The 21,453-nt window shown below is 29.7% G+C and overlaps 2 protein-coding genes across 2 annotated transcripts in view; both read right to left on the reverse strand.

Moving 5' to 3' along the window:
- Positions 1 to 21,453, reverse strand: part of LOC126847703 (uncharacterized) — a 330,437-nt gene that overhangs the window by 58,618 nt on the left and 250,366 nt on the right. The window lies entirely within an intron of this gene.
- On the reverse strand, positions 10,009 to 17,880 carry LOC126847754 (uncharacterized). The gene is made up of 9 exons (XM_050588150.1): positions 17,738 to 17,880; positions 17,381 to 17,540; positions 13,929 to 14,026; positions 12,689 to 12,869; positions 12,561 to 12,619; positions 10,807 to 10,972; positions 10,656 to 10,726; positions 10,342 to 10,537; positions 10,009 to 10,255 (listed from the first exon to the last, which is right to left on the reverse strand). The coding sequence occupies exons 1-9, from the start codon at positions 17,792 to 17,794 to the stop codon at positions 10,155 to 10,157; spliced, it is 1,089 nt and encodes a 362-aa protein (XP_050444107.1). The 5' UTR covers positions 17,795 to 17,880; the 3' UTR covers positions 10,009 to 10,154.

Genomic DNA, 21,453 nt, shown 5'->3' on the forward strand with positions numbered 1-21,453 from the left:
CTAGTGTAGACGCGCGTGGACGCCCGTGGCCACTTACCAGCCGTCAAAGGCTTATACATTGACAGTTTAATAATTTATTAGTTTCTGAAATATTGCACGCGCTCTATCAGTAGGAGCGGAAACTAATATCAAGCGCAGCGTAAATTCGTCAACATCGTTTCTCTATACAATATATACTCAATGGTAGTAGGTACAAAAGTACAAAACATCTTGACTGGTTGATACGCAGATTCAACAAATATTTTTTATATTATAAGAGTTTAAAAGTCAGGATGGGAGAGGAAGTTCAGTGATAAGTGCGCGCAAATAAGAATAATACCACACAATACATTTCCTCCTGTCCTAAACTTGAAACTTAAATAACTTCAAAAAAATTTTTTACATGGAAAATTGAGTTCACATTTTACAAAAAATCTATGAAATAATTAATCCAATTATTAATTAAACCCAATGAGAAATTGAGAGGTTCACGATTAAATGATAGCCCTGTATATAATTTTATATGATATAATTTTTTTTTTAAACTAGGTATACCATGAATCAGTAAACAGTGCTAGTGTTGCGATTTTTATACTCGACATACATTTTCGTCCAAATTGAAATCTTTATAAACAGACTATTTATACAGTCATGCACAAATATGGACAGAGGTACTGATTTATTTGTCTAACATAAATCATTTTAAAATCCATATTTTGTTATTTATGATTTTAAATATGGTTTTAAAGTTATTTTCCTGTTGTATTATGTTTTGCAAGTTCTCAATTCTAATAGAATGTTTATACAGTTTTTTACAATAATAAACATTATGACTTGGCTGATATTTACAATTTTTATTAGAGATTTGAAACCTCATTCTGCTTTAAAATGACAATATAAAAAATAGGCTCATAAATAACACCTTTCCGTATACGAACCGTAAAACATACTTAAAAAGACTAAGTCAATAAATTGTAGAATAACAATAACTTCATGTTGTCTTAGAATACTGTAGTAGCACACAGTATGCTTACAGTCTAGTTTAGCAGTATATTATAACAATTGAATATTTTATCTGTGTGATACAAAATATGACGAACATCAAGATTATTCTTTTACTTAGCCTAGCAACGTGTGCTTCGTAAGTATTTTTTAAAATATTATTTTTGGTATTATAATTGTATAAAAAATGCCATCAAAATGAACGTTTACTTTCCAGGTATGGCGGTGAAGAAATAATGGATAATTTAGATAATGGTTAGAAAAAAATCATTTTTAATTAATTTGTTTTAATAATAATGTATTTAATTAAATTATAAGACAGAAATGCAGTTTTATTTCCAGTTGAAATTTTTATTTTAATTTTTGTTTGTAATTTGTGTACTCTCTTTGCTATAAAAAGAGGTAAGTCAAAAGCTATGTACACAGATTAAAAAAAAAAAAAATTGTCTGGCATTTAAACTGTATATGCGAATAGGGGTATGCCTGATGAATACTCGATAAAAGTATAGGAGTATATTCATCATGTTTACAAGCACATAAAAAAACCCACATTATAAATCCAATATCTTCTCAGCTTCGCATTGAAGCTAAAACGTAAAAGATATGTACACATTATTTATGTGACGTCAGATTAGCCCATGCACAATTATGCTTTATAACGAGTGAAAGAAGTAGGTTTAACTGTTAGTGGTTAAGTAGTTCTTTAAGTTGTTTAAGTTATAGCGTCGGATTGGCAAATGTGAAATCATCTAATGACATGTAAAACTCCCTGAAAAGTTAGTTTGAAACATAAAAAAAAAAAATAGTAATTATTGTTTTTATTTGTTGATTACCAGAAACAGAAACTAAAATCCAAAAAAATGAAGCTTCAGATACAACTTCACCTGAAAATAAAATAATAGCTGACCTGGAAATTCAGACTGAATCTGGTACAGCTCCATCTGAAAGTAAAATAATAGCTGACCTGAAAATTCAGACTGAATCTGGTACAGCTTCATCTGAAAATGAAATAAAAGCTAAAATTCAGGCTGAACCTCAAGTAAAATATACTATTTTTTTTGTTAAATCATTTATTATACTATTGTATAAAAACTTTTAGGAAATATTAATTCTATGGGACACTATAAGAGGCGACAGAAACTATATTAATGAAGAAACTTTCCTTACCTATTATAAAGATGAAGAACCGAATGAATTGTCAAGCGTTATAAAAGAATTCGGCCATCAGTATTTATTTAGTCAAAGTAATCGTTATTTTATTATTCTACACGTAATATTTGTACCACTCCAAAACATTTTATTGAAAAAAAAAAATTATCTTATGAAACATTTTTTTCCAACTTTGATAAGATGTTCGAAGGTACATTTTGTCATATTTTAATTTTGTATTTTAGCGTCGGGAACCTAGATATTTCTAACTTGATATGAACCAATTTCTTTACAAAAGATGCTCATAGATTGGAAATCTTACCTGAAACGTACTTTAGTGGGACGAAAATGTATTAAATTCACCGCTTCCATTTAAAAATCGAGAAAAAAATGCATAGTAAACATTTACATAATTTTGAAATCGAGGAAAATCCAAAATAAAATCATATAATACAATTGATAGTTAATTATTAAATAAGCTGGCTAAACCCCTTACAAATTTGGATTTGTTATACATGGCACAATCTTTACAAATATAAAACTTCTGAGGGGTTTTCATGAAAAATATGTCACCTTTTACAAGAAATGGAATTGAATGTGGTGTTATAAATTTCCAGAATTTTGATCAAGCTAGTTACTGGACGTCTTAATATGTGAACCAAAATTTAAAATATTATTTCGATTCTTTTAGATGTCACCCCCCGGTAGAGGTAGTTAATTATGTGGGACATCACAATTTATTATAATATAATACTGATTGTGTACAACATTTTAACAATCCTCCGAAATGTGGACATTTATGCTTAGTGTTTTTGTATAATTTATCTGAGGGTTTAGATTTGATACAACGAATGTTTTCAGCTCGATACTCAGTCATAGATGGTATTGTAAACTAGGGAAAAGTAGAAGTTTGTTCTAAATTGAAACACCTCCAAATTAATAGCCCATTCGCGTTTGTAGCATTTCAATAGTGATGAGGTAAGGGCCTCATAAATCTAGAGGAAAATAGGTATAAGAGTGGTAATAAACGACGATTGTGGACTACAGATGTATACCTACAGTTAGTTTTAGCTGTTTTTATAAGACAAATGTGTTTGCTGACAGTAATTATTATATTAAATGTTTTAAATCATTTTTTACTTTATACTTATTGTTAAAAAAAATGTCAATAATAATATATCAGTTCTATGTCGCATCCATAGTACTTGTTCATTAAATTGTAATCAAAATCGTACATCAAAGTCTTGGAAATTTTCAATACAGAAAATCCTACATGAACCGGCTTGCCAACGGTTAAAACATTCTTAAAACACGCCTCAGAACTGCAATCGAGTGACATTTTCATGCAGTTCCGTACATTCTCCATAGTTTTACCTGTTAAAATAATTAAGTCTTAATTATTAGGATGATGTAAATTTTTTTTTCTAAGTTTAAACACATACCAAATACTGCATTATTTATGAGTTTAAAAAAGTTTTTTTGAGAGGCCTAGTACAGTAGAATATAGGCATAATAGAATTAAAGCAACGAAGGGACGGAGATGTCACAGGTCTACAGGAATTATTATAAATAAAAGCGATAAAATTGAATAAAATCACTTTCAAATAAACGCTTTCGTGCTTCTATTTTGTAATTTTATCGGTCATTTCAAAAACGACACAAGTCACAAATTTGAAATTTTACACTAGCCACAAGAAACTTCATAAATAGTTTTTGCAGTGATTCTAATTTCTTGTACTCAACATTTGTATTAAATATAAGTCTGACAAATTTAGTTTTCACACAGAATACGTAACTAAGTATATAGTTATTAAATTTGACAAAAAGACGTTTTTGAAAAATCGATGACCTAAGTCGTTTTTGAAATGACCGATCAATTAAATACTTTCTAACTTTGCTTACACTGTGCTTGGTTTGGACTGTACTGGCTTGAAAATACTAGCTACCGATTTGCATTGAAGCGTTTTTTTGAAAGTGATTTTATCACTTTCAGATTTAAAAATTCCTATAAACCTGCTAATTCCTATATGCTCCTTCTCCACTATGCCCCGACCCCACTGTACTGTTTTTTTTTAACTAGATACTAAGTCTAATAATACCAAATACATCAGTATAATATCAATTGTCTCAAAATATTTCAAAAGCTGATGCAGAAAACGATAGTAAGACGTCACATTATCTGATCATTTATTTATCATCACTCTGCCAACATTTACTATAATTTTGTTATTATTGTTAGAAGCGAATGTCTTATTAGATAAAGAGGGATATTAGTATATTCAACAGTGTTTTACCCACATAATACAATTTAATGTTCGTCTACCAACATAAAAACCTAATATGTAATTTACTAAAAAGAAAATTACACATAAACGAAATTATTTTATCTAATATTATATTTATGCTTTGCAATACATAAAGTTCATATATTGATAAAATAAAAAAAAGTTGTCTGATTAAAAAAACATGTTATATAAATTGTAATAAGTGTAAGCTCTCTAAACTGTAAGACTTTAATTCAAATGTTTAAACTCCAACTGAAAACTACAATATAGTATAGTTTATAAGCTGATATGAACATTTTTATCACTTCATTATTATCATAGTTAAGATACCTCTATTTTGGAAGGGATTGACATAAATTACCCTTTCGGTTTAAAACAAAATTCCATTATTAAACAGATGGAAACAAATCAGATTTTCAATTACTTAAATATGTAATTTGGTAAGCAAGTAATATAAGCCACAGTCTACAATTACTACAATTTTTTTACTATTATTAGAAGATAATGTCTTCCTAGATAGAGAGAGAAATATTAGTATTTTACACAGTGTGTTTACCCACATTAGTAAAATTTAATATCATATAATTTATTATAAAATGAATACAAAACACGTCATGTAATTTGCTTAACTTAATTTATTTAATTACCTTAAATTAAGTTTTCAAATGACAATCCGGTTTTAATATAAAACCGAGAAACGAGGAAAAAATCTCTTCTTTGGAAGCGTTAGACTTAAATTACCCGTTTAGTTAAAACCAAATTCCATTATTAAGCAGGTGTACACTAATCAGATTTTTGATTACTCAATAGGTACTTTGGTATTACAATATAAGCCAGAGTTATCACCATACACGGTGATTCAAGAACAAAATGCGCTTAAAACGAATGTTAGCCAATACCAAGCTATATTATGAGAATAATAAATTATGCATCTAAGTACCGGTTAAAACCAAAATAATACATTTTTTACTACAATAACGGTTTTAATTGTATGATTAACATAAAACCATATTTTATTTTTAAAAAAAATAGTACGCATACAAAAATATTTTATCTAATATTATATTAATGATTTGTAGTAATAAAATTTATTGTAGAATTTTTTTTTTTATAGAAATAAAAAGAAATGTGGACTGAATAAATAAAAAACAAACTGTTTATTTAAAGTAACGCCACAATAACACGATGGTTTATTGTAGACCCTCCAATCCCTAAACTATCGATCAAAGTATACATTATTATACGATGAAAGTCATGTTTCATCAGTAGCAGTATTTCTCTGCCCCGAAAAGCATCAAGCAAACAAGACTTTTGTCGACGGGACGGTTATTGAATTTAACAAAAAAACTATGAAGCTCAAGACATTTTTTTATTGTTTTGTGCTATTCTTTTGTCAATCGGTAAAATTAACGGATATCAGATACGAATATCGTAGCGAGGATCATATCGATAATTATAGTAAGTCTGATTATATAAAATGCACATATCTGTTCAGTGGGCTAAAGCACATGCTGCTAATTCAGATTTTAATCAGCCCTCCATATGATACGCCAACAACGCTGATGGCCATTTACGAAAGTAATTATAAAAATACCATTAGATTTCAGATAGTTTCTTTATATAGTTTAAAAATAAGGAATATGGGATCCCTATGGCTACTACTTTTGTACACAAATTTAGTAACTGGTTTCGCTAAACGTTCAACCGATATACCGGCAGACTATCAAAAACTTGAAGCCACGCACAAGTATGTGATCAACAAACTACTTAAAGACCTAAATGGATGCTATAAAGATAATTCTTATGATAGTTTCTATGCTATGATTCAATAAAGGGTGTACACAAATAATACAGGGGCAATACAAATGCTGAAAAGAAACATTATATTAGCGGATTCATTGAATAAAGACTTTGTAGAGAAGTTAAAAATGAATAATCTTTTTTTTAGAAAATGTGATTTAATGTATATTAAGCAGCGCACGTGACATAAGCATATGGCCAGACATAACCAAAGTACGATTGGAAACATCTTTTCTTGACGCGCATAAACTGGATTGGTCTAATGACAACCTTAAAAACATTAAGTCACACTACACGCTGAACTATTCATTTCTAAAAGTCATCATGTTTAAGTTGATGTTAAAGCACCTGAAATGTCTACACTATTTAGAAGGTTCTGTGTATGAATGGTACAACGAGGTCAAACAATTTAGTGAATTTTTAAGCTTAACCAATGACCTACACGAAAAGAGCTTGCTATCTGCTATCAATAATCTCTCTAATGGAATAGAAAAAATAGATAGTGTGGTTAGTTATGTATATCCTGTACTTGTATCGCTTTGTCTGCCTCTCGGTTGTGAGGTTGACGATCCATTCAATATAGACAGTTACGAATCTGAAGTATCCGATGCGAGTTCGTCGAATGCAGATACAATAAGTTTGGCAAATACAATTACCCATGTGCCGGTTGAGTATACCAGTTTGGAAAAGGCTAGGGCGTTTTTTGTTCGGCTTAGTAAGGCGTTTAAAAATGTCGATTTTAGCATCATTCAATTACTCATAGATTATATTGATGAAATCAAATTGGAAAACAATATGGAGAGGTTAGATTTTGATTTCTTGTAGTCTAATATCATTATAAAAACTTAAATTAGAAATAGTTTTAAAATTAAAACAATATTATTATTATAATAACCCATTTGTTAACCATGTCATAAATGCAAATTTAGCTACACTAAATTATCACATTAAAATTTTAATATTTTTCCATTATTTGTTTTCGTTTTAGACTATTTAACCGTGACTGAGTCTCTTTTAATTTCAAGAAAATACCAACAATAAAACATTGTATACATTGTTTTGTTAAAATGAAATTATAGCCCCCTTGCAATAAGAGGTTGATAAATAAAAGTTTTAATAAAATGTCAACTCTATTAATCCACCACAACACATTTAACGCTTAAAAATTATGGTATTGAGTCTCTGAACAAATATAAAATAAGCAACAGCAAAACCTACTTTAATTTGAGGAAACATGACCATGTAATTTAAAGAAGATACTACCACGCGAAGAGAGCGTTGATATGAAATTTTAAGTGGTGCAAACCCAGGGAAGAAGAGGACTTTTGCCCCTTCTGTTTGGTAGGTAGTTAAGTAAGTAGGTGGGTGGATACGAGTATGGTATTGCTTGTGGAAAAAATAAGTTTAAATAACACTTATTGGGCGCAACATATTAGTACCTACTTGTAAGAAAATTAAATTAACAGAGAAATTAAATTTAAGTGGTCAAACTAAAAGTTTTTGGGGTCGGTGATTACGAATTTAATATCAGTTCTCAATTTTAATCAGCCGGAAAAACTTAAGTAGAAAAAAAAAATTGAATTTGTGTAAACTTAAAGTCGAAAGTGGTACTTTAGCACAAAACTTAATAGTATCATTCTGCATAGATCTACAAAAAATTGTTTTAATGAATTGATAAATTTTATTTTTAAGATTTTAGGTGTTTTTATTAAAATATACGCAATATGCGAAAACACAGTTTTCCGGCAATTAAAAATTATCCTTCCCTTTCCAATTTTTTTTTTTTAATTATATACATAATACGCGTGTTAATGAAACTCTCTATTTATATACAATATAAGCATAGTTATTATTTATTAGCATTTTATTAAACAGCGCTGTATACATTGTGCCGATACTTAATCTAATCAGAATATGGGTAAATATTTCAACTGATTTCGATAACTATTCTTTAGCATAATAGTTGCTATAGTAGTTCAAAATGTAAGGTTTTTCATTTTTATCTTCTTAAACCTGTATTTTATAAAATATAAAAATTACCAAACTGAAAATACATTGCATTACACAAGGTTACAGTTATAAAAGTTTTGCTTATAGCTACAGGATGGGTGAAGATCGAATTGTGTCGCAAATTGTAAATGAAGTAGCAACCGCCATATAAGCACCATGCAACCTTGTATCTACCACCACAGCGAACCTATGAACGCTGCTGTGCTTTGCCAGCTCTGCATTGACAACCGACAATATATGGCTGTTTGCTTGGAGCTGTACTAGAACTCTGCAGGTGAGTTCACGTCAGTCGCTATAACGGGCTCGACCACATTCGCAGTTATTGTTTTGAATACAATCTTATTGCCCGCCGTGCGCAGCAGTCTAAGGCAAAGGGACCCTGATGTCGGAGAACAACGGGATAACCGTTTTTTCAGTCTTGGGTTCTAAAAAAAATGTACATTGATATTTTATCTAAGACTTCTGCTATACGTTGGGATGCAACCACTACGGTGGATATAAGCACATTTTTTTGTCACTTTAGATTATATAACCTATGATGATATTTTTTAAAATATTTAATTCACTTTTTATTGTCAGGTCCGTCGTGAACTTCTTTACATTATAGACAATAATAAAATTACAAACCGAGAACTTTTTTTTAAAAATTCAATAGTTTTACGGTCATTTTTAAGGGATAAATTATAAGATAAATCTTAGTATAGTTTGTCCATCTACATCGTTAGTAGTTTTCAAGTTTTAGTTGGACAAGACATATTTTGTGTCTATTTTTAAAGTTTGATTACCTAAAAAATTAATTAATAAAATTCAAGCTACTATACTTATATTATAAAAAATATAATAGTTTAACTAATATTATAACAAATTTTTGTTTTTATTTTTGTGCATTCCGTCTAAAACTTCTGGTTAACCAGAAGACTTTTCTATTTAACAAATAAATTTATAATATAGTATACAGTGGCTCTGAATACGTCCCTGGATTTTTAGCATCCCATGGAATTAAAAAAAAATATGGCGCCCATAACTTGTTTAGTATTCTAATAATGTAAAAAAAAATGTGTATTCTATAAATCAAAATTATAAAAGTCAGAGTCAATAAGTATAAAAAAATCATACATATATATATTTATATTTTTAAACGATTGTGTTTTTTTCAAAAGTAAATTGTTTGAGATAAAATTAAAATTAAATAATTTAAAAAAAAACAAATACGTTTTTGGGATATTCCGAAGAGTTTTGGCTAAACAATATAATATAGACTAGATAATTTCCATAACTCCACACTGTTTACATCATTATCTCTCTTAGTTTGTTGATCATTATATTAGAATACATTTGTATTGGCTTTTCCAAAATTTAATTATTTCAAATGATTTACTTTATACAAAATTATATGTTATTAAATTTTAATACATTTTTTGTTACAATCATGATTTTATTTCAATTATTATGGCTATTTGTATTTAAATAAAAAAAATTACTTAGTTAAAATTCAAAATATCCTATTGAAGAAACTCCCAAAGTATCTATGTAAAATGTATACAATTTGAATTAATTTAACCACTTCAATTTTGTTCATTAGTATGATTTGTTTATTTCGTGTTTTGAGTATTGTTGCTTACAAATAATTTACCGAGAGGAGAAACATCGGTTTTTTATCCATTCCAATATTTAAAATGTTTACCGTACTGCAAAAAATGTAGTATATTTATAATTTAATAGGTTTTTAATTTAAAAAAAAAAAGGGTTAATAATTAAAATGAATGTATTTATTTTTGTTTGTAATTATTAGTTAAAAGAAATCATGTAATATATATTTGTTTTTATTAAACATAGATGAGCGTAATGCTTTAATTGATAACAATTTAAAAATATTTTAACGAATAATAATTATTATAATGGTTACTGAACATGTCTAATTAATATTGTTTAAGATTGTGAGCTATCTTTAGGACAGCAGGATTGAGGTATGATATATTTTGTACAAAACAATACAATTTCCATGTATTTCGCAAAGTTTAATGTTTTATCTGAAAAAATAAAATTCGTTTTTTTTTTTATCAGGCGATGACCAACAGTTTTCTTCAATTAAATAATTTAACTCTTTTTCAATTACCTTCATTGTCGAATTTCTTTATATAATTTTGCCCTTTTTCGGTAGCCTTTACAGATTCTTCCGACAAATAGCTTATAACATCCTCCATGAAGCCGTCATACTCATTAGGGGACAGTACACCGTCGTGGTTACTGTCGATATGCTTGAATGTCATCATGGTAGTTATGACCTCCGTTAAACAGAACGCTGTGATATCCTAAACAATTGTAAATTTTAAAATGTATAATAATAATTAATTAGTAGGTAGGAGAGATAGTACAAAAAAAAAAAATAATAACATTGAAGAACTTTAACAAAATTATAAACGATATTACATTTTCAGCAACCATCTTATTGCGTTCTGCTGCAGCGACGATTATATCGACCAACAGTGTTGCAGCGGGTTCTGTGCGAGTTTTAATAATTAGTAGTTTTCCAATTACCGATCATACCTAATACAATATAAATACAATCATTAACTCTTACCACTGGAATCAAATAGCGGTTTCAGTTCGCTGAGTTCCTCAGTAGTTAAACCAAGCTCTTTGAACACTTCTTCACTTGCCGCGGGATCAATGCTACCGGTTTGAGTATTTCTATTTTCGTACAAACTGTCAAACTTTTCTAATTGAGCTAGAGTCAGACCACCGCCCTACAATGTATGACCAAATTATTAAAACAAGCGTTGTGTTAGGCTGTACCTTAAAAAAAAAAACTTTGTTAATTGACACTTCCCCCCCCATATCGATAATAGTCTATATAAAAAATAAATCCCTTAAAATTCCACATCCCTAGACTGATGAACACTTTTAAACTTAAAAAAAAAAAAATTAAAAGCTGAAATAGGGATACTTCAAAATGAGTCGCATGATATTTCACGATACAAATTGTTTGTTTTTTTATATTTTCAAGTGTCATATTTAAGGTGTAAGATCCAGCTAAGCTGGTAAGCTTGGTAAGGTATAATGCTCGCTTTTTTCGGTTATTTTTTTTTTAAAGCCAGATTCCAACTAAAAAATCATTGAACTATTTATCTTATGACGAAAGAATTTTGTTTTTTTGTATCACTTCAGTCTTCACAGTATTTGATCTATTTATGGTTTGATGGAAAAAATTACTTGACTACCAGATAAATAGGTGGTTTGGAGTCGTTAAAAATTTAAATAACACAATGGTTATTTAATCAAATCTGAAATATTATGTTCAAAAAAATGTTTATTGTTTTTAACGATTTATTTTTTTAGCTTCGATGCGACCAACGATGCTATTGGTTTTATAATGTTATAGGTTTTTTTGTGTCTGTATACAATATGTAACAACTCTGAAAACCACAAATTTTATCTATTTGATACTTAGGGGGGGGGGGGCAAAGTTGAAATAGTTTGTATCTTCACCCTAAAATTTACTATACGTGTTTTAAATTTCCAAATTTAGAAGTTAGGGGAGGGGGTAAAAGTTGAAAAAGGGTTTTTAAGCGTTTTTATGGAAACCCCAGTATGAAATTTATACATTATATGTAGAATTTCCTCAGCTTTCTGAAATAATTATCAGTATTTTTTCCAAAAATCTAATACTATTTTACATAAAAAACTGATTTTTGATGGTCGATATACTTTAAAAAAATTATAAATAAGTAGTGTCAAGTAAAAAAACTAAAAATACTTTCTACGACCATATGACCAAAATAGTCGAAAAAAAAACCCAACAAATTTTGAGAACATTCTTTTTGTTGTAACAGACATGCAGTGTAATTTTCAAAAAAATCCGCGGGGAGTCACCCTAAATGTTTGTTCGTATTTTGCATACGTCCCGTTTATTCAAATATTTAAAATAGTTTTATATTTTAAATATTTATGACTTAAATTAAAATAAATGTTTGATAATTATTACTATAAATGTAGCTACTTTAGATGTTATTACGTAAATTATATGGAATTTAATTAATACGTTTAAAAGTGTTGTAAACTTGTTCAATATTTAATAGGTTTCAAAATAAATAAAAATAGTAGAATCTCTTGTTTATAAGGCGAATCATTAAAAATAAAATACTCATTTTCTCCTTAAACAATTGCAGTTTTGTAGTTTTTATTTTTGCAAATACTTTAGTTTTGTTATTGTATGATACTTTAAAATATTCATTTTTTTATGTTGGTTCTTCTAGATGTTTTCTATTGAATGTATGTAGAGAGTGTTTTCCCCCCCCCCCTCCTTCAATTTTTTTGTTGGAGAATTTAACTTACTGCTGGTTTGATTTCCATCATCATCAACAAGAAATCCACCGCATTCATAACATAGTTAACTAAAATTGAATTAAAAATTAAAAATTGTCTACATGAAGTAAACTGCCTTCTCGGCTTATTTGCATTACCGTCGTTTTTGAGTTTAAGTTCTTTTATTTTTGCGTTCAATGCTTTATTAAACGTTTTCCAATCTTCAAATAATCTTGATAGCTGTTCAAAAGTTAGATATCCCGGTTGATCATTACTTATGATGTGTTGAACGAACTCGTCCAGAAAAACGGTTACATCAATTGTCCGGAGCCTTTTAACCTGAAAATAATTTATACATACACGGTGGTTACTCATAACAGCAATTATCTTAAAAAATATCTTGAACTTTTTAAAATTATCTTTTTATAGTTACGCGTTCGCCCAATTTGTATTTCATTTTCTATAAAAAAAAACGCTATCCCTTATGTGTAATGTCTTATGAACTAAAGTTTTTCAAAAGGTAACGTTTATTTGTTGTAAACTTTTTAAATAGCAAATGGTTAGCTGCGAATTTTGACTAGTTAACAACCGGTTTTGAGCAATTAATTTTAAAGATAGTAAAGTTTAATATTACTCAACCGTACTTCAGCTCCCTATCATTATATATCCTTATATCCTTATACATCCATGAAGTGTGGATACTTTTAACTTTATTTTCATAACATAACCCCTCCATAATCCTTCCATAATGTCGTCAGCGCTGTGACATTTTTTATGTCGCTCAAAACATGACGGACAGCGGACAAATTTTCAGAATGACCCCTAGCCTTAAGATATATAAATGTCAAAAAACACCATTACTCGCATGTTAAGTTATATGAACTTAAGCTTTTTAAACGGTAACGTTTGTTGGTTAATGATTTTTTAAATAGAAAATTATTTGCTGGGAATTTTGACTGATCGAAACTGAATTTTTAGCAACTACTTTTAAAGTTAATAAAGTTTCATATCAACCAACCGCATTCCATCTCCCGTTCTAAATTTTAAACATTAGCTACTTTTAGTTCACAAGGTGTTTCGTTTAAGGTAAGACACTATTTTTTCCTAAAAAAAAACTACAAAATAGCAATTATTTCAAGAGAAAATGAGTGTCTTATCCTCAATGAATCACTCTCTATAATAAAACATTTAAACATTTTGAATTCAAAGGTTTTTACCGCATAAGGGGTGGGGTTATATTGTTGAAAAATATATCAACTTTCATCTAACTCGTAACTATAATAATAGTATGAATAAGAATAATTTAAAAAAAATCACACGAAAACAAAAAGCGCATTAAATCACAATTCCGATATGTTTTACAATAGTTGATGTGTATTTTGATAGTAGATTTGATACCTGGAATGTGTTGTCGGAGTTGATGTTGTTTGAGCATGCATTTAATCTGTACGGCAAATTCCTCAGTAAATTAACCAAATTCATAGAATCGGGCTGACCTGTATACAAATTGATTTGTTGCTAATTAATGCATTCATTTTTAATAAATCAGTTGTAACGATGGCTTTTTGCCTGACTTTTTATTAGCAACAACTACAGTGTGCATGGCCAGTAGCCATCGTTACTTCCAAACCAAACCTATGAGGTCTTATTTGACGGACAGCACCTTAAGCTGGACGCACATTACAAATATTATAATATGTATAATAAATAGAGGACACGTCTCGTACCGGTGGACAGCACTTGCATCCACCTACATGTACTAATAATTAGTTGACATCTTACGATCTACAATATTACTTGCCATTTATTTAAATAATTATCTTAATATTTATTTGGCGTTAAGCCTTTTTGATAAACAATATTGACGTGGCAATTCGAAAGTTTAGTTAATTCATTTAAAGGTACGACCGCACTTTTGTTTTTCGGACGGTTGTATACATTTATGAAGAGTCTCTAATGATATCATAGGGCGGCTTTATGTCTCTGCTACGGTCCCTTGATTTAACCTCAGAAGGTGGTCAGTTGTGTTTGGGATCACCGCAATGCACCGTAAAACAGTATAATTGTTTTTAAAGGAGAGTGATTTGCAAAATTGTATTCATTGTCACAATAGTTTCAAATAAAGAATTATTCGAAACATTAGCTTGGATGCGGAGCTGAGAGGCTATTGGTATTACAATCTTATACGTTTTGTCTGTTTGTGTACACTGTACATTTTTTAACACTGAACCATTTCCTTTGAAAAGCAACTCTATAAATCACAAATTTTATCTAGTTGATACTTTGGGGGAGGGGACAGATCAACAGTATTTGATCTGTGAAAGATGGGTGGATAGACAAAAATTACTCGACTCCCTAATAAATAGCTGTTTTGGAGTCGTTAAAAATTAAAATAACACAACGGATATATGATCAAATCTGAAATATTATAATCAAAAAAATGTTTATAGTTTTTAACGATTTATTCCTTTAGCTTCGATGCGACCAGCGATACTATTGGTTTTACAATGATACAGAATTTTTTTGTGTCTGTGTACAATGAGTAACAACTCTAAAAACCACAAATTTTATCTATTTGGTACATTGGGAGAGGGGGGGGGGCGAAGTTGAAAAAGTTCACTCCTTCACCCTTAACACTAACTATACGAGTTTTAAATTTTGAAATTTAAGTTATACTCATTTCCGAACCCCCTCCCCCCACGGGGGTGCATATTTTTTTTGTGTTTTGTAGTTGTAATTTTTAGGACCTTTTAGTTAAAAATTTGTCAAAAGTTAGAATTTATGTATTGTATCGATAGCATAATGAAGAAAACATTCTGGATTATTTTTTTTTTTTTAATTGCCGAAAAACTGTGTTTTTGCAGATTTTGTACCTTTTTTTTAACATAAACTCGATAAGTCATTAAAAAAAAAAGTCAGTACAGTAGGGACGGAGAGGTCACAGGTCTACGGATTTTATTATAAATGAAAGTGATAAAAACACTTTTAAATAAACGCTTCGATGTGAATCTGTGGATAGTATGTTCAAACCAGTTATAGCGGTTTAGAAGATTTCGTAGGACCAGCAATTAAAATTTAATATTTAGTCTTGTGCTGGGTGGATACGATAAGGGTTGATCGTCTGTCTATAAAATTGTACTGTCATAGTCACTCATGTATCGTAATTAACAATATAATGAAAATATTTTCATTACCTAGAAACAGACTACGGCCAAAGTGTAAATTTATTCTATTTTGGGTGTTTTTCCTTAATAAAAAAAAAATTTGACTACAGATTTTTAAAAAAATTGTATATGTTATAGTTCTATTTTAGATCTACCTTCGGTCTAATTTTCAGATCTAAATCTTTAAAACTTTGCTTGAAAAAGTGAAATTAAGAAAATAATTCTATCCCTTCTAGGGGAAAGGGTTTATGATATTATTTTGGTTTGTTAATGTTTATCGATAGTACACAGTTTAAAGAACAATAAATTTGGAACTTTTTCGACTATTTTTAAAAAAGTTATAGAGCATCATACCTAATTTTAAATTGAAAAATGTGTACATTTTTTTGGTGTTTTCCTCGATTTCAATGGGAAAGGGGTAACTTTTTTAAATTTTTAGCCCAATAAAAAACCTACCAGGTATGATTTTTGATCTTCAAAGTAGCTACACGAAGAAATCGGTTCAGCGGCTTACGAGATATAGTGGGTCCAGTCACAAAAAAAAAAAAAAAACACATTATTGTAAAACCAACACCTTCTCAGCTCCGCACCGAAGCTAAAATATCTACTACTGTATATATAAAAAAAACAAAAAAAAATGTGAAAAATTGAGATCACACTGTATAAAAAATATGAAAAAATATAATAAAATAATGAAAAAATATAAAAAAAACTTTTAATTTATTATTAAACACTTTGAGATATTGAGTGGTTCACGATAAATGGATCACCCTGTATACACATTTATTATACCGAGTGATTCTTTTAACGCCTACACCAGTTACTTCTTACTTAACATAATTGCAATATTGTAGTTTTTCTTTTGAAAACATTTTTATTCTATACTTAAGCACATTGATAGACAATAATATGATTTTCTCATCAAATTAAGTTTCCCATCAAGTTAATTTGTTGTTTTCCACAATTTTGGTTGCTTCCCCCCCCCCCACTTAGTTTAATTGATTGCAACTTTTAAAACTTAAATGGTAACGCATACATTTTATTAGCTTTTTAAATTGAGAACAATGTAGTTACAATTTTTGACTGGTCGATAACCAGTTTCGGATAATTATTTTTGAAGTAATTGAAGTTTCAAGTTTAGTGCAGGAGGAAAGGTGGAGTGTAGTATTATTTTTATCTGCACGCATTTCCCCTCCTATCAAAACTTTAAAACTCTTATAACTTTAAAAATATTTATCCGAAACCGGTAATCGACCAGTCAACATTTTTAGTACATTATTTTCAATTTAAAAAGTTAATAAAACATATACGTTACAATTTAAGTTTTAAAAGTTGGCATAAAAAAAACTAAGTTGGGAGGGGGGTAAAAAAAACAAATGTGAAAAATTGAAATCGTATTGTATAAAAACAATAAAAAAAAAAAAATTTGAATTTCTTATTAAACCCTATAACATATAGAGTGGTTCACGATCAATGGATCACCCTGTAATACTTTTTTAAAAATTTAAAAGTTTTTAAAGCCGTAGCAAATACTTAAAAAAGATAAAAATTTGAAAAGAAACGGTGTTTGCCATTTAGTTCAACAAATATTAATTAGCCGAGCGCAAAGCCCTGAACAGCATAACGGTCGACTTAAATTACCCGAAAGATAAGTAATATAATAATTGTTAATCAATATTATGTTACCTAGTTTGTATCCAAAACTTTCAGGCTCATCATAACGTATTCCGAAGGATTCTTCTATGATTTGTCCCAATTTCTTCTGGTCAACTTGGTCGATAGTCATTTTGTAATCTTTAAACACTTCACTCAACCGCGTTAGTTGATCACCGGTCAAGCCGTTGCTCTGAAATAAAGTATGACGACCTATCAGTTAGTTGTATTGGTAAACATACAGAGTGAACACAGTGCTGACGACGCAGCACATTTACACATACATAAACCGTGTCAAATGGTATGTATTTACACTACCCGAGGCATATAATAATGATATAATATAATATATATATATATATATATATATATATATTAACATTCTCTTACCCATGCCGACGTTAGAAAATACACCGCGCAGACAATAAGGGTGCTCTTGAAATGCATAATTTTGAGTATTTTTTAAAACAATGAAAATTTAAAAAATCAAAATTCAATCGAGTACTTGTGTATAGTATTATAGCTGTACGACTAATGGTGCCAAAATCGAACGACGGTTAAACAGCAAAATAAGTATTTTCTTCGCGTGTTTGGCGTTGCGTTGACACAATAGCAAAAAAAAACAATATTTGCCAATCCATATTTCATGTTGGTCTTGGATATTTATTCGATTGCACGTGATCCACATTCGGTACTATAAGCCATGTAGGGTATTTTCTAGACAAATAAAAAACCGTGTTTTTTTGTATTATTGTACAATTTTTTTAGCACTGGTGTTTGCGAAGGTGTTTTTCTCACCGTGGACGAGTACATTTTGTTTTTACAATAATATGTTTTTGTTTTTTAGGAAGTTTTTTAGGCAAATTTAAGACCATGTTTCTTTTTGTATTATTGTACAATTTTTTAGCACTGATGTTTGCGAAGGTGTGTTCTTATTCTTTCACTGCGAACTAGTACATTTTGTTTTTACTCATACTGACAACAGCCAACGAGTGTACTAGGAAAAACAATTTTTTCTTTTGCTGCCGGGTCAATAACAAATGATTATATGGAAATATGACTGTATCCCATTTAGTTACGAAATAAATCACAAAATCCAGTGAATTTCCCGATCGCCCGATACGGCCTACTCTTCTGACTTTTATGTTATTTATTTATTTGGACAACGATAAAAACAGAAAGTTAATAAGAATTTTATATTATTAACTGGGTGGTACCGCGATGGGAGCAGATAATAATGTTTATTATTTTTCGAAAAACAATCAAATTATGCCAATCTATAATAAGTTTCGATTTGTACAGTAGACCCCTAATGAATTATTCTGTATATAGTTATATACAGGGAGATTATTTAAATGCCCTACAATAGTTGACTTGAAAACTACATAGATTTGTACAAAAAAAAAAACATTTTAAAATCTTTTTGTGTATAAAATACTAACTTATTGCACAAAAAGTTTTTCTCTCACACTTCCTCGAAAACTCAAAACCCTCTTCAACGTACGATATCATTTCTAATGCTAATAACTGTAACAATAATCGTTGGAACTAAGGCTGCAATATGCCATTTTTTTTAAATAATACTATCTATCCAAGAACGTTATTATTTATAATACGGGGTTCTTCTTCTTTTAGTGCCGTATTCGTTATCATACGTTGGCAATCATGTTAGCAATTTGGTCTTTATTAATGGCTGTTTTGAATAGTGAATTCGTAGATGCGTTGAACCATCGTCTGAGGTTGTCCATCCAAGACATTTGAGGTCTTCCACGGCTCCTTCCAATTATTTTTTCCTGGATCATTAACTGTAGTAGAATATTATTTTTTGAATGCCTCATAACATGTCCAAGGTTTCACGTTTTTATTGTTTTTACTACTTCAAGATCCTTATTCATTTGTTCCAATACTCTGACATTCCTTATGTGATCGCACCAGCTAATTTTTAATATTCTGCGGTACATTCACATCCCAAACACTTGATTTCGATTGATTGAAGCTTCGGATAGAGTTCAAGTAAGGTGAATACAGAAGTACGGTGAATACAGAGCAACGAATCATTCTGTTTCGGAGATCCATGCTTAGCTGATGGCTACAGAATACGTTTCTCATTTTCACAAAAGCCGATCTTGCTTTTTCTATTCGACATCTTATTTCATGAAAATTGTCCCAGTTATCTATCAATGATTGTCCATGATAAGTAATTTTATGTACCTTGCCTAAAGTGGCATTGTTAAGTTGTTGTGCAATTGTTTTTGTTACCCGATGCTTGTTATTTTAATTTTAAGCTACTATGTTAAATCCCAGATAAACACTAGAATTTGAGGCAATGGCTAATTAGCAATAGGGTTTTAAAAAGTTTTTCAGTCGAGTCTGCAACCACGAAAGAGCATTTCCATGTTTCGTTGAAGTACTGAATAAAATTAAAGTTGTGTTATAGATCAAGCTAATATCTAAGGTCGCTAGTAAACATATCAAGTTTCTGGCTAATATTTTAGTGTTTTCATAATATTTGGCCTGAAACAATTCATACAGAATTTGGCTCTCTAAACTATTTTGAATTTATTATTTAGTTCTAGTTTGATCGTTGTAAATACAACACATAATTTAAAATAACAGCGTAACGCTTTTTTGGTAACACTTTTTTCAGCCAGAGCTAATTCCCACCCCCACCTCTTGTCTCTTATCTCTTACCCCCTTTCTCCTATCTCCTACCCCTACCCCTTATCTCCTACCCCTATCCCCTACCCTAATGCTAAAACATTCCCATCCCCATCCCCATTCCCACCCCCAGCCCTAATTTTGATTTATTATGCTTAACTTAACAACTACGCGGTATCTGAAAATGCGGCAGTGTTATATTTTTTTAGCCGATAAAATGATAAAATTCAATACTGGCACAAATGCGTGTCATACACTATGGCATTGATTGAATTACGACTTGTAGTAGTAGACCATTTTAAAGATAAAAAATATAGTAAGTGACTTAAAGTCTTAATATAAAACCCAAATTTTAAGTTGTGGCAATCGTACACCAAGGGTCCATAACTAACTTGAAACCGGCATAACCCCAACAGAACATCAGACCTTGCTTGACTGACACAAGGGAGAGGACAAATTCCCACTATTTACCCGAATGACGCCACTGTATTATGTTAGTGTTATCGTTAGGCTTAAGTTATTATTAAATATATTAATGTAGGATGTAAAAGAGACGGTAAAATTATATTTGAAAAGTTCAACAAAATGGAACTACTAATGGCTAGTTTTAAAACGGATTTTTTGTTTTTTTCCAACGTTATGGAATTTTTACTTATTTCCTTTCTCTTTTCCTTCATCTGTAAGATTACAACAAAGAAAATTTTGAAATTATTTAATTCTAAAACTCTTATTAAGTCACACATAAAAAATGTAGGTACGAAATTTCACAATTTGCCCACTAAATATATTTTGACCTATAACGTATAGTTTTTTATTTGTGTATCGTCAGCCATCGCAGCTGTATTGCAAAAAAAAAAAATAGGTATAGTTTAATAACTGTCAACCAAGACCACTGTGTGTTCGATTGTATATAAAAATTTCACTATTTCCCAAAATTATAGTTAATTTAAGTCATTAGTATCAAAAACTAAATTGTTAGCAATTGCTTAAAATTGCCAGCAAAATATTCTTTATTTAAAAAGTTAATCAAGCCATTTAAGTTCAAAAAGTTCAACTGTAAGGGCATTTTAATATTACTAAAAAGAATACTGTAGGTTTTCTGTCGTTTTTTCGCTATATTTATTTCCTTTAACTACTTTTTGCGCATCGACGAAGAAAACAAAATAATAAATGGTAGAAAAAAAACATCTTTTGTTACACACGTGTACTTTCAAATGTATTACTGAAACCTGTTATTCTTATATTTTCCTTAAATCTAAATACATTAAACAAATTAATTGATTTATTAAAGATAAGCCACTTTCTTAAAATAATCGCATAATTGAAGACACTTATGTTTGTGTTATTGAACAATGTTATAAAATTAATAAATGTTTCTTTTCTTTATTATTTTCTACTGAGTAATGCCGGCAGATAAAAAATATTATTTTACTCTACCCTTCGTCCCG

This window comes from Adelges cooleyi, unplaced genomic scaffold, assembly GCF_023614345.1.
Source record: "Adelges cooleyi isolate 19-005CV unplaced genomic scaffold, UGA_ACOO_1.1 ACOO_flye_CR_arks_rails_tigmint_CR_PRNA_118, whole genome shotgun sequence".
In the NCBI taxonomy this organism is placed as follows: Eukaryota; Metazoa; Arthropoda; class Insecta; order Hemiptera; family Adelgidae; genus Adelges; species Adelges cooleyi.

Excerpts from the sequence above, each read along its gene's own strand:
- LOC126847754 (XM_050588150.1), bottom strand. The coding sequence starts at position 17,794 with ATGCATTTCAAGAGCACCCTTATTGTCTGCGCGGTGTATTTTCTAACG. Across the intron at positions 12,620-12,688 it reads ACTTAAACTCAAAAACGACG|TTAACTATGTTATGAATGCG; the intron begins GTAATGCAAATA and ends ATTCAATTTTAG. Across the intron at positions 10,256-10,341 it reads AAAGAAATTCGACAATGAAG|ATAAAACATTAAACTTTGCG; the intron begins GTAATTGAAAAA and ends TTATTTTTTCAG.